The 14,926-nt window shown below is 37.3% G+C and overlaps 1 protein-coding gene across 1 annotated transcript in view; it reads right to left on the bottom strand.

Moving 5' to 3' along the window:
* The window catches only part of LOC116855275 (coiled-coil domain-containing protein 7-like), a 136,462-nt gene extending 124,185 nt beyond the window's left edge, over positions 1 to 12,277 (bottom strand). The window contains exons 1-4 of the mRNA XM_032837881.1: positions 12,065 to 12,277; positions 11,507 to 11,582; positions 6,221 to 6,551; positions 4,968 to 5,060 (exon numbers count right to left, since the gene is read on the bottom strand). Of these exons, the coding sequence (XP_032693772.1) occupies positions 4,968 to 5,060; positions 6,221 to 6,499 (372 nt within the window). The 5' untranslated portion in view covers positions 6,500 to 6,551; positions 11,507 to 11,582; positions 12,065 to 12,277. The remainder of the gene's footprint in view (positions 1 to 4,967; positions 5,061 to 6,220; positions 6,552 to 11,506; positions 11,583 to 12,064) is intronic.
* Positions 12,278 to 14,926: the final 2,649 nt, after the last annotated feature.

The following is a 14,926-nucleotide window of genomic DNA, read 5'->3' as shown; positions in this document are numbered from 1 at the left end:
GTTCATTGAAACTTCATTCATACAGAGGGGCACCTACACCCCAACGTTCATAGCAGCAATGTCCATGATAACCAAAATGGGGAAGAAACCAAGATGTCCTTTGACAGATGAATGGGTAAAGAAGATATATATAAAATGGAATATTACTTGGCCATCAGAAAGGATGAATACTTACCATTTACATCAACCTGGATGGAACTGGAAGGTTTTATGCTTGGTGAAATAAGTCAGTTGGAGAAAGACAATTATCATCATATGGTTTCACTTATTTGTGAAATATAAGAAACAGTACAGAGGACCACAAGGGAAGGGAGGGAAAATTGAATGGGAAGAAATCAGGGAAGGAGACAAACGATGAGAGACTCTTTTTTTGTTGTTGTTACATTTTATAATGTATTTTTTTTATAAACATATAATGTATTTTTATCCCCAGGGGTACAGGTCTGTGAATCGCCAGGTTTACACACTTCATAGCACTCACCATAGTACATACCCTCCCCAATGTCCATAACCCCACCCCCCTCTCCCAAACCCCCTCCCCCCAGCAACCCTCAGTTTGTTTTATGAGATTAAGAGTCACTTACCATGACAGACTCTTAACTATGGGAAACAAAGTAAGGACTGCTGAAGGGGAGGTGGGTGGGGGGATGGAGTAACTGGGTGACAGGATTAAGGCGGCCACGTGATGTGATGAGCACTGGGTGTTATACACAACGGATAATCTGTTGAACACTGTATCTGAAACTAATGATGTGCTATGTGTTGGCTAATTGAACTTAAACTGAAAAAAAAAAAAAAAAAGAAACTTCATTTCATGCATAACAGCCAAAATAGCTACTGGATCCAATGACCTAAATGTTTATTAACTGATAAATGGATCGACAATGTAGTATAGCCATGTAATGAAATATTGTTCACAATGAAAGAAACAAACAACTGATACATAGAACAACATGGATGAATCTCAAAAACATGATGATGAGGAAGGGAAGGCTAGATACATAAGGCTACATATTATATGATTTTATTTCCAGGACATTCTAGAAAAAGGCATAAGTACAGTGATAAATCAGTGGTTGTCTGGAACCAGGGAAGGAGAGAATTGACTATAAAAGGAATACAAGGAGGCTTTTGGGGATAATGAAAATGTTTTAAGGTTTGACTGGCCTTTACACAGCTATAAAAAGCAGGAACTAAGAAACAGAGGAATCTCATCCTGCATGTTTTTGTGGTAATTGTATTTTGAAGCTCTGACAGGATTGAACCAAGATGTGAACCAACTATTTAAAATCAGAGTTCAAACTCTTGCCAGCTAAAATACTGGCAGTATCAAAGAAATCAGCCCCTCAGGGGAAGCAGCAATAAGAGAGATTATGGGTTAGACAAATCAGACAAGATCTTAACTTAATTAAAATAGGGACCAGTTCCTGCTCAAATCAATTCTTGTAGAAATGAGAATTATTAGCTGTTCACCCTAAATTCCAGAAAGGAAACAGTAAGCATTCTCTAGAAAATAAACATTGTATTACAGTTTTCAATGTTTTTCTAAATCTAATACTTGAGAATAAAAAAAAATTACAAATAATATGAAGAACCAGGAAAATACAATCCATAATCAAAAGAAAAAAACAGTAGATGTAAACACACTGATAACCCAGATACTGGAAATTACCAGACAAAAACTTTTAAAAATCTGTGACTGATAAAAGAATTTTCAGGAAAAAAAGGTAGACTACATGAAGAGGTGGATAATAGCAGAAGAAATATAAAACCCCCTAAAAAGTAACCAAAAGACAATCCTAAATGTGAAAATTATGATATTTGAAATAAAAATGTCTATGGATTAAACTTAACAGCAGGTCAGACACCACAGAAAGGACTAGTAAAAATAAAGATAGGATAATATATATTGCCCAAACTGAAGCACAGAAAAAGAAATAAATGAAGAGAGTATGAGTGACTTCTTACACAGTATCAAGCTGTCTAATATACGTGTAATTAAACTCTCATAAAAAAGGAGCAGAGAAGCAGTAAAATACCTAAAGAAATAATGAAAATTTCCAAATTTGTTGAAAAACATCAACTCACAGAATCAGCTTGATGGACTGTGAACAGAATATACAGAAAAGCTCAGCTAAGTATATCTTATATCAATGCTGAAACCCAAAGATAAAATCTTTAAAGCAGTCGGAAAAAAATAGGAAAACAATAATATAACAATAATAGTGTAACATAAGTGAGACAAATGTTATTTACTGTTACATAGTTCTTAGATGAGAAATGAAGTATATAATATTAATTCAAGAGAGACTGTGATAAGTATATAATGAATCCCCAGAGCAAGCACAAAAAAAATTGCTAAAAACCAAGAAAATAAAATGAAATGCTAAAAAATACATAATTAACCCAAAATAAAACAGAAAAGAGTTAAGGAGCAAAGAAGATATGAGACAAAAAGAGAGCAAATAGCAGGAAAGTAGACTTAACTCACATTAAGAGTCACGTCTCATAAACATTTCATTATAATAATTACATGGCAATACATTTAATTGTTATCAATTGAACATAAATGAACTAAACCCATTAAAAGATAGACATTGTCAGACTGGATAAAAAACAAGATTCATCTATATGCTATTTCAAAGAGGTACAGTAAATAAAATCATAGTTTGAAAATAAAATTGGAAAGAAGATATAACACACAATGACTAATCATAAGAAAGCTGATACCAGATAAAGGAGACATAAGAATACAGAACTGTATCAAAAATTAAAAAATAATTTTGAACTTCCTGTTCTAGCCATGATGGACTAGGTCCATTCCTCTAATCCTCCCTCCTGCAACTAAAATACCATAGACAACACAACAAACCAACACAGGAAATTTCTGAAACGTAGAAAGAGAAAGGTAGAGTTCTCAAACTTGAAGAATACATGAATTCCTTAGGCTTTCTTTTTACCTGCATATAAAATCTGGAAACTGGAACTTCCAATTAGCACAGACTTAAAAAAAAAAAAAATGCCTTAAGAAAAGCCAAAGAGGGCACCTCGGTGGCTCTTTCACTTAAGCATCTACCTCCAGCTCAAGTCATGATCCCAGAGTTCTGGGACTGAGCCCCACATCAGCCTCCCTATTCAGCAGGGAGTCTGCTTCTCTCTCTCTCCCTCTGCCCTACTCATGCTCTCTCTCTCTCTCAAATAAATAAATAAAATCTTTAAAAAAAAAAGAAAGAAAGAAAGAAAGAAACGAAAGAAAAGCCAAAGGACCATGAAAAGGGTCGTTAGCATAATCCAAAAATTTTTTGAATACCCATCCTATTTGAGCCAAACACCAAGAAAAAAAACTGCAACACTACCCATATGTGTCAGTAGAGCTGAAAAATAATGTGGCAGTGAAAACTGGCCCTCCAATTCCCCCATCAGAGTTGTGCTGGTGAAACCAGGTAGGGAACTAAACTCCCATTCCTATCTGGAAGTAGTAGTCATTATGAGTCAAAGATATCTGCTCTCATCACTGTTATTAAATATAATACTGGAAGCCAAAGCCAGCACAAGAAAAGGAAATAAAAAGCATTCAGACTGGACAGGAAGAAGTAAAACTGACTCTATTTGAGGATGATATAATTACCTATGTAAAAAATTCCAAGAAATCTATAAAAAACTAGAATGAAACAGTACTTTCAACAAGATTGCAAGATACCAAATCAACATATAAAAATCAATCATTTTTCTATATACTAGTAATAAATATGTGGAAACTAAAATTAAAAACAATGCCATTAAAAATCATTTCAAAAAATGGGGCTCCTGGGTGGCTCAGTGGGTTAAGCTTCTGCCTTCGGCTCGGGTCATGATCTCAGGGTCCTGAGATGGAGCCCCGCATCAGGTTCTCTGCTCAACAGGGAGCCTGCTTCCCCCCCCTCTCTCTCTGCCTGCCTCTCTGCCTACTTATGATCTCTGTCTGTCAAATAAATAAATAAAATCTTTTAAAAAAATCATTCCAAAAAACATGAAATACAAATCCATAAATATATCAAACCATGTATAGGATCTATATGATGAAAATTATAAAATGGTGATAAAAGAAATCAAACAAGATCTAAATAAATGGAGAGACATACCATGTTCATGAATTAAAAGATACAACAATCTATGACATGGAGCCAAACTCAACCCCTAACTAAGAAAAGTAATTAAGTATTAAAATACAGTTGAATATTATTCAAGAAATATTACTAAGAAAAGTAATTAAGTATTAAAATAGTTGAATATTATGAAATGTGTAAAAACATTCATCTCCTCAATAGACTATAGGAGATCCACATACTTAATCACCTTAATAGTTACATAACTTCAATATATACCAGAGATTTGTTAAAACTCAATTAACTTCTTAGTTTTTTTACCAAAATAGAAATAGGATACTTTCTTAACACAGAAAGAATATACATCTCAAACCAACAAGCAACCAAATGTTTAAAAATTAAATAGAATAGGCATTAACAATAAAAGTGGGTTTAAAATATAGATGTCTTTTTTTTTTTTAGATTTTATTTATTTATTTTGACAGACAGAGATCACAAGTAGGCAGAGAAGCAGAGAGAGAGGAGGAAGCAGGCTCCCTGCTGAGCAGAGAGCCCGATGCGGGGCTCGATTCCAGGACCCTGGAATCATGACCTGAGCCGAAGGCAGAGGCTTTAACCCACTGAGCCACCCAGGCGCCCCAAAAATATAGATATGTCTTAATTAAACTTTAAGATAAGTGGTGGCAAAGAATAGAAAAATAAGCACTCTACTTTCAAGTTCCCTAACTGAATCATTTTCATGGATGGGGAATTCATTCTGAGAACATAAATGGAATCCAAAAGAAAATCTTAACCCTTCATAAGAAAGCTGATATCAGCTTTAATGACAACAGCTTTGATATCAGCTGTTAATGTCTCTGCATTAGGGTTACATATACTAACCGAAAAAGTTAATTCTTCATTTTCAGGCTTCACGACTAATTTTTCTCTATTTTGAATGTCAAATCCATAGGTTTCTTCCAAAGTAGAAACAATCTGTGAGTGAATCAAAGCAAGTTAAGTATTTTTATAGTTTAAAATTATATTAAATGTAAAAAGACATTTAATCAAACATGTCAGGACCTTCTTAGAAGTAAGACTTATTTCTGCCAGTTCCATTTTTCATCTCACACCCGATCTCATATTACCATAAAGAAATCATGAGAAACAGTCCTCAACTCTACTCCCTAGGAATGGAGAGAGTCCCTACAACTTCTGTTTCTATGGTGACAGGCAAGTAAGAGACTATGAATAGGTGAAGCATCGACTCCACTTATCACCAAAGTATTCCTCAAAATCTGACTGACTCAACTTCCTTCTTTAAAGAGAACTGGGCAAAATAGAAATGGAAACCAGAGAGCAATAACATTTTAAAGGAAATTCTCTGAGCTAATGCCTCAAACTTTGAGGAAATTTATATTTTGGAAATTTGACAAGCTATATTCTTTTTATATTTGTACTCTCCTCATTGTTCTCATTTGGTATTTGGTTAATTCACAATTCAATTCTGGATCATTGTGCAAAGAAGAACTCATAGAAAAGGAAATTTTTTTCCCCAACACTAAGAGCTAAACTTTCTAAAGTGCTGAGAAGAGTTAGCATAGCAGGAATGAGACTCAGAAATGTCTATCATTAGAAAGATCTGCTTGCAAGGCTGGCATTGGACTGGAGTCTCAGCACTTGGATTTTAGCAGTGTTCCCATCATCTCTGATAACAGTGGCTCAATGTCCCTAAACTTTTTTGCACAAACAATATGGTTCATGCTAAACATCTGCTTTCCTTCAGGGAGTCTGGAATTTTTGTACGTGCTAGGCAAAGCACCTACATGAGCAACCCCAATAAAACTCTAAACACTGAGCCTCTAATGAGCTTCTCCAATAGACATTTCACATATGTCGTCATAACGTATTTGCTGTTGGAGGAATTAGGAACATCCTGTGTGACTTTAAAGGAAGAGGAACCTTGGACCTAGTTTCCTCCAGACTTCACACCATAAGCCTTTGCCTTTTGCTAATTTTGCTTTGTATCCTTTCACCATAATAAATCTTAGCCATCAGTAGGGCTATATTTTGAGTTTAGTGCACCTTCCTAACAAATCACTAAGCCTAGCACTAGTCATGGGAACCCCAAACACAGGGACCAACAAGTGTCTTACCATCTTCAGATGTTTGGTAATTTTCCTGATCAATTCATCTTCTGCTATTAACTCCTTTGTTTTATTTGATGGAATAGGCAAAGCATACCTTACAATGGATTCCCCTGTTGGTGGAGATCCTAAGACCATTGGTTCAAGTTTATCACGTACAAATTTTGCACTACGTTTTTCCTTCGGTTTAGGTGACAATGGTAAATTAAATAGTCCTTTTTGGTAAGTGAATTCTGGAACATTTGCCCATTTCTTACTAGAGGCTAACAGATGTTGCGCTGGCTTCATTTCGTTATCTTACTTCACTTCCAAATGATAGATCAATAAATTGTATTCTTTCCTGAGGATAAAACATTAAGATTTCAGATTAAAAATTATGGCAGGATTATCAATTGCCATGAAGATGGTGAGTCCCAAAATCAGCTCTACAGAATTATAAAATGGAGAATAACATTCCTAATAATAACTACCAATAAAAAATTTAAAAATAAGCAAACAAACAAACAAAAAAAACTGTAAGAAATCTTTATAGGTGGTTGAAGGCTGATTTAGGTATGGGCATTTAGGACGGGACTGAAGAGAAAGAGACAGTAGCAGGAATGAGAGAATTTCTTTAGAAAAGTTTAAAATTTTGTTCTTATCTTTCCCCCATTTTTTGAGGTAATAAATGCCCTTTATCATTATTTCTATAGGAATAATAGCCTAGGCCCAGGGTATCCACAGAAAAATATCAAGATAGCACCAAAATCAGGCTGAGAAAAAAGTACAGACTGGACAGGTCTTAGGTTTTCATTCTTCTACTCCTCTCTCCCTCCAAAGCTGATTAAAACTCAGGACAATGCTTTCTCTGTTAAAAAAAAAAAAAAACAAAACAAAAAAAAAAAAAAAACACCTATATGCTTGACCATGGGAGTTGTCTCATAGACTGACAAAATTAATATAGAATAGCATTTGTTCTCTATTGTCTGAAGCTCTCTACACTTAGATGTCTCATTGTTACAGGTTGAACTGTGTCCCTAAAAAATATTTTCAAGTTCTAATCCCTGGCACCTGTGAATATGACCATATTTGAAAATATAGTCTTTGCAGATGTAACCCAGTTAAGACAAGGTCATACTAGATTACAATGAGCCCTACATCCAATGACTGGTGTCATTACAAGAAAGCCACACAAGGGGGCGCCTGGGTGGCTCAGTGGGTTAAGCCGCTGCCTTCGGCTCAGGTCATGATCTCAGAGTCCTAGGATCGAGCCCCGCATTGGGCTCTCTGCTCAGCAGGGAGCCTGCATCCTCCTCTCTCTCTGCCTGCCTCTCTGCCTGCTTGTGATCTCTCTCTGTCAAATAAGTAAATGAAATCTTAAAAAAAAAAAAAAAAACTGTTAAAAAATTAAAAAAATAAAAAAATAAATTAAAAAAAAGCCACACAAGGGCACCTGCATGGTGCAGTTGGTCAAGCATCTGACTTTTGGTTTTGGCTCAGGTCCTGATCTCATGGTCATGAGATCGAGCCCCATGTCAGGTTCTTCACTCAGCACTGAGTCTGCAGGGAACTCTCTCCTGCTCCCTCTGACCCTCTCCCTGAAGTCAGTCTCTCTCTCTCTCTTTCTCTCAAATAAATAAATAAATCTTTTTTTTTAAAAAAGAAATCATGTAAAGACACCATAGATACAGAGGGATAGAGGTCATGTAATGAAAGAGGCAGAGACTAATGTAACTATAAGCTATAATTTTAAAAATTGCAAGCATCTTTGCTAGGAAGAAGCAAGGGAAATTCTTCCCTAGAACCTTCAGAAGGAGGCTAGCACTGCAAACACCTTGATTTCAGACTCCTAGACTCCTCAACGGTGAGAATAAATTACAATTGTTTTAAGCCACTTACTTGGTGGTATTTGGCAGACCTGGGAAACAAATACACATGTATTATTTCCCTAAACTTGATGGGAGGATCATAGACTGGGGCCTGGCTCTTGACAATTTCATAATAGATTACCAGACAAGAGCAGCTGACACTCCCAAGAGCATATAAGCTCACAGGTGAAAATAACTTGACACCTGAAAAATATAGGCTTTGCAAAAGAAAAAAAACAAACTGGAGGGGGCGTGGGGGGAGTCCAGGGGCACCTGAATGGTTTAGTTAGAAGAACATGCAACTCTTGCTCTCAGGGTTGTAAGTTCCAGCCCCACACTGCATGTAGAGATTACTTAAATACATACATACATACATACATACATACATACATACAGACTTATAGAGGAACCAAAGATACACAAACACATACACACAATATATAAAACAGGTATACAGGGTATTTTTTTTAAAGACCTGAGTAGAAATACTACAATTGAAAAATGTAAAAAAACAACAAAACTGATCACAGAATAACAGGGTTGAAGAATAAATTAGGAAAATGGAAGATCCAATTGAGGTGTTCAGCCTGAAAGCTACAGAAAAGGATAAAGAAATAGAAATGAAATTAAAAATAAGAGATATGTAGAATTATATAAATGCTAAAAACCACATAATGGAAGATCCAGTGAGAAAGAAAATGTGAACAGGAAGAAATATTTGAAGAAATAATATAGATAAATTTCTCATTAAAGAATAATGGAAACCACAGATCAAAAAGTGTTCACAAAATACCGAAAAGTAAACAGATAACAAAACACAAACACAGAATGAAATTTAAGAACCTCAAAGAGAAAAATCTGAAGGATTTCAAAAAGAGCATATAACCAAAAAAGGAAGAAGAATTGAATTTTCACCAGCTTTTAGTTAACATCTTTCCTCAAAGAATTCTATATCTTGTCTAAATTGCAAACTCTCTGGATGCAGAGGTTAGCTGAAGAATAAAAATGATGCAAATATTAGCAGCATTTATCACAAATTCTTGAACATGAATAAAGTGAAATGCACATCATCACCAGTAAGTATTAAGAGTTAATATCACCCACTGAATGCACCCCAAAATCCTCAATCTCCAGAGTACCTCAAGCAGTCTATGTAGATAGTGCTTATGAGAATATCCAAGATTAAGCACTGTCTATATAGATAGTTTGCTTGAGGTACTCTGGAGACTAAACTCTAGGAAACAAACTGGGGATTGCTGAAGGGGAGGTGGGCGGGGGGATGGGGTAACTGGGTGATGGGCATTAAGGAGGGCACTCGATGGAATGAGCACTGGGTGTTATATGTAACTGATGCAACTGATGAACCACCAATTCTACTCCTGAAACTATATGTTAAATAATTGAATTTAAATAAAGAATTTTTTTTAAAAAGAGTTAATATCAGATTTTAAAGAATTTAAAAAATTAACAATCCTATGAAAAATGGGAAAATATAGGCCTGCATTTGTTAACATAATAAACACGATTAAATTTTTAGAGTAGTACCTACTCTAGTGTAGAGGGTCATCTAATAAATTTTAAGAGCCTGATAGCATTCTGCTAGCACATTTCTGTAAAATACAAATATTAACACCAAAAACCAGACTATTTAGGAAGTAAAATACAAAACCAAATAATAAATATTACAGGATACATTATTAATAAAATCAGTTTGAATAAGGTTTTTAAAAATTAAAATATTTTGGACATAATCCCTAATGTAAACGATAGAAGGCACATAACAATTACTGATATAATTGTGGATTTCCAACCATATGTGAACATGTATTAGGATTTTAACCAATATATGACACAGCTGCAGAAGAATAGTACACATTTTTAAGAGCTCACCAAAAAAATTAAATTAAAAAATATATATATATGTGTGTATATATAATGGGGATACAATGGCTCAAATACATAGGAGAAAAGCTAAGCAAACAGAAAATCCTCAAAAACGAAAACTCTATGACATTTTGCACAACCTGTCAAGACATTTAATTTCACCATGAATGATAGAACAAAAATATCTCCTGACAACACTGAAAATTTTTATTTCATTCACAAACTATACAACTGATTTATTATTTTAGAAACACTGCAGTTAATTAAAAACACGGTTGCCAAACATAATTCCTGGTCAAATAAGTATCAGGAAATATTATTTGATGCCATGTCACTAAAAATTCATTTTGAAGAATACAATGCTCTTTTGGAAACTGTTGATAATAATAATAAACATATAAATTATAGAACATAAGCCAAAGTCCCCTGTTGGAAAATATTCCCTCTTATATTTTTCCCATATTAATTGTCACATAATGTTTTAAGTAAAGTTAATGTAGTGATACAGAAACCAAAATTCAATTCACGAAACTTTCTGAAAAGCATCAAAAGAATTTCAACGAAATTCTATTGCCAAAGGTATTCCATCTAAAGTGTCAGGTCTGAGAAAGAAAGACCAGCAAACAAAACTTAAGAATGAGTGATCAATGAGCCAGAAGGTAAAACCAAGAGGGGATATACTGAAAATAGGAGAAAAACTTACGTCTTGAGTAATGCTCTGCGTCAAATGCTGGTCAGGTCAGAGGAGAACTAAGAACCAACAGATTTAGCAACATGAAGGTAGGTCATTTGTGAACTGAAGTACGGCAACAATTTCAAGAGTGATGGAGGCCAATGCCTGATTGATCGACCTTCTAGAAGAGAATTGTCAAGGAGGAAGTGGAGGGGCCCCTAGGTAGCTCAGTGGGTTAAGCCTCTGCCTTTGCCTCAGGTCATGATCCCAAGGTCCTGGGATTGAGCCCCGAATCAGGCTCTCTGCTCAGTGGGGAGAATGCTTCCTCCTCTCTCTCTCTGCCTGCCTCTATCTACTGGTGATTTCTGTCAAATAAATAAATAAAATCTTAAAAAAAAAAAAAAAGGAGGAAGTGGAGACAGTGAATATGAATGTAAGCACTTGAGAAATTGTGCTACAAAAGGGAGTAAAATAAGGGCAAGAGGAAGATTTTTTTGATGAGAAAGGTAACGTGTTTGTATGCTGTCATAGGTTGAATTATGTCCTCTCCCCCAAAATACATTCAAGTCCTAACCTCAGAACCTGTGAATGTGACTTTTTTTTCCCCAAATAAGCCTCCAGAAGCTAGAAAAGATACATGAACAAAGTATCCCCCAGAGCCTCCAGTAGGAACCAACACTACCAACACTTTTCAGCCTCCGGCCTCCAGAAGTCAAAGAATAAATTTCTGTTGTTTGCGGTACTTTTTTAGGCAGCCCTAGGAAACTAATACATATGCAGACGGACATGACCCAATAGGAAGCAAAATGTGTTTACTGGTACAGAAGAAAATTGATGGGATGATACCCTGGAGTAAACAAGGGAAAATGGGTTTTGACGCACAAAGGCGCCCTTGCACTTAAGGTAGGCACAGGCTTACATCTATCTGTGGTAACAGGAAGGCAGGGACGCCGGCCACGCCAAGAAACTAATTAAGAAAAAGACGGGACAGTCACCAGGTGCTACAAAACCACCTCATCAGTGGATCCATGAGTTCACATGCGTATACAAATAAAGGTTATATGGAGTAAACGCCTGTATTTAGAAGAAACTGTTCAAGGATTTTACGTAGTCTCTTCATTTAACCCTCCTAACCAGGCTAGGGGGTGTACGTTGTATCACCACATATTTGCCCACGTTTATCAGTCCCCTGCTACCGCAGAGACGAACGTCTTCGGGCCCTCCTTCAAGGACTCACTTCAAACCGTTTAATGATACAGTACACGATGACATGGGGGTGGGGGGTACAGGGTAGGAAAGTTCTGATTTGCCTTAGATTTCTCACCCACAGAGGCAAAACTGCCGCTGATAGAGGAAAGGTAAACGCTTTTGCCGGAAAACCCATCCAAAACTCTCACAATCCGACGGGGGAAGGACCGCGCGCGCCTCCGCTCTCCGCAGTCCGCGTACCTGCTCAGGCTGTGGGAGCCAAGTTACTGGGTGGTTTTGCCTGGGCGAAGAGGGCTCTAAGGTGAAAGAGTTGGAAATTCTGAGCCTCCCAGACTTCCTACAAGGCGGAAGGCTGCAAACCCAGCAGACTCCAGCCCCGCTGTTTTACAAACTAACATTTGGGCGGAGAGGCCGGGCGTCCGCGCCCTGGGGCTGCAGCAACGACCGGGGTCGGACGCAAAGCCGCGCTGTGGGCGGTTGACGCAGCGTCTCCCACGCCCCCCCGCCGCGCGCCCCCGCCGCGCGCCCCCTACGCCGCCGCGCGCGCCCCCGCCAGCGCCCCCGAGACCCAGTAGCCGACGTTTGAGGTGAGTCTTTCCTGGAATTGAAAGCGAGAGGAATTTCAACAAATGTGGAAGGCTGAAAAGTAGCCAGGTCCATCCAGACCGCGCCCTCTTTCTTGCTCCCCAGGTCTGTGTAATTCCCTCCAGGACGCTGCACAAGTGAGATTCTTTTAGACATCTGGCCTAAAGAAGTAAAACACGTGCCTCTTCGGTGCTTTGAGACCTTGGGCTTCAACTGCAAAACCTGAGCCCCAGCCGCTCATCTGCCGCTGTCGAAAAGTTATTTTCAGCCTAGTGTTTTGGAGAGTCCTTTACCAGACTCGAAGTTCCCACGGAATTCTGCAGCGGCTTCGCGGTTTTAAAATTAAAACGCACTAAGAAGTTTGAATCATGCCTCATAAGCTAGTCTCTTGCCATCAGTTTCCCTGCACTGCTTTCATATGCAATTCTACAAGGTAGAGTTTTTTGATAGTTTGACTTAAAATAATTAATTTCTTCTTTTAAAAAAATGAAGGCTATTGATTTAAAAATTTCCAAATAAAGTTTTATTGCCCGAAGTAAAGTGTTTTAATATTTTAAAATACCAACTTGATATAATTTAATTTTTTAATAATGGCTGTTTGGTTTGCTATATGAATATTCAAATAACGAGTCCAGAACAAAAGCTGAAACGAGAACTGCAAAAATGGAAGATGGCTCAAGATTGAGGCATAGAAGGATCCTGAACTCACCTCTTCCCCCAAACACATCTAGAGCTACATCTGGAAAATTTCCCTCTGCAAAGGCCTTTCTTTGAAAGCTAGCTAAACAGGAGAGAAAAGGGCCACACTGAGACAGGTAGAAGAGGAAGAGACCAGGTCTTGAAAGAAACCCCACCCCAGGCCCAAAAGACCCACAATTAGGAGAGATCTCGTAATACATCGCTTGTCCGGGAGGAGAGAGGGGGGATTTGTGCCCCACACCAGGCACCCCAACTCTTGAGACCTGTAGTAGAGACACACATGCCTAAAATGTCTGGCCATGAAAACCAAAGTTTACTTCCAGGAGAACCATTATAAATATAGAACAGGAAATCCACTCTTAAAGGGCTTGTGCACAGATTTACTTGTCACCCCCTCAGTACCCAGAGCAAAAGCAGCAGTTCAAAAGGCACCTACATCATAAGCAGAGGAGATTAATTTGCTAATCTTAAAAATATTTCAATTTATATTCAATTGATATTGTGGTCATTGCAAGGATCTGGGACAATTTAAATTTTGACAAGAAGTGCAATTTCCCCTTGACTCCAGCATTTTCTTATTTTCAGAGTTATATAGAAGACATTTATTCATATACATGGGTCCAATAAACTTATATGTAATGTAAACTTTCTATATATTGAGATATACTTGTTTAAAAGACAAAACATTTGTGTTTCTGCACACAATAATAAATGCTTATTAAGTAAATGTTAACTTTTCTTCAAAAGTTCAAAAATATAAGAGATCCATGGAAAATTGTCTCCTAATAGATGAAAAAAGAGCTACCATGCCAACACTAGTCAAAAAAAAGCTTTAGGTTTTATATTAATTTTACGTTAATTACAGAAAATCTAGATTTTTGAGTAAAGGCTATTACCAGGGATAAAATAGGTTATTTCATAAGGATAAATAAGCCATTGATTAAGAAGACATAACAATCCTAAACATCTACAGACCTGACAAGAGAGGAACAAAATACATAAAACAAAAAACTGATAGGACTCCAAGGAGAAATAGACAAATGCACAATTAAAGTCAGAGATTTCATCATGCTGAGTAAGGAAAGGGCGAAGGGATAGTCAGGGAGAAGCGGGGAGATCCCTGACTATGCTCAGAAACTATTCCTGGCAGGCAAAAACGCTAAGACAGAATGGACAAGAGATAAGGGAATAGACCAGGCCATCTGGTCCCAGATGTTAGGGAGTGTTTTTCTTTGGCAGCTACATTGTAATCACAGAAAAACGACCAAACCTCATAGAAATAAATCATTAAGGATGTTACCAATAGTCCTTGCTCAAACCAGATGGCACAAGAATCTCAAGGTCAGGGGCACCTGGGTGGCTCAGTGGGTTAAGCCGCTGCCTTAGGCTCAGGTCATGATCTCAGGGTCCTAGGATCGAGTCCCGCATCGGGCGCTCTGCTCAGCAGGGAGCCTGCTTCCCTCTCTCTCTCTATCTCTCTCTGCCTGCCTCTCTGCCTACTTGTGATCTGTCCCTGTCAAATAAATAAATAAAATCTTTAAAAAAAAAAAAAAAGAATCTCAAGGTCACAAGCATACTGGTCAAGTTTTCAATAAACGATCAGTCCTAAAAACCTTCAGTGGCAACCCATTCAGGATCCCTCTCACGCTAGAGAGCTTTCTCTTTCCTTGGCCGTCACGTAAACGTTCACTTCACCCTTTTGTGTCTATGAGATTCCTTCTTTGACTCTGCAAAATCCAACATCCATTCCAGACTTTTTTTGACCTGAAACTTGAAATAGAAACTTTCTTAACCTGATAAAATGCATCAATGAAAAGC

This window comes from Lontra canadensis, unplaced genomic scaffold, assembly GCF_010015895.1.
Source record: "Lontra canadensis isolate GAN:19392208 unplaced genomic scaffold, GSC_riverotter_1.0 scaffold100, whole genome shotgun sequence".
Classification (NCBI taxonomy): Eukaryota; Metazoa; Chordata; class Mammalia; order Carnivora; family Mustelidae; genus Lontra; species Lontra canadensis.
Note: the sequence above shows the minus strand (reverse complement) of the source record. Positions and strands in the feature narration are given on the sequence as shown.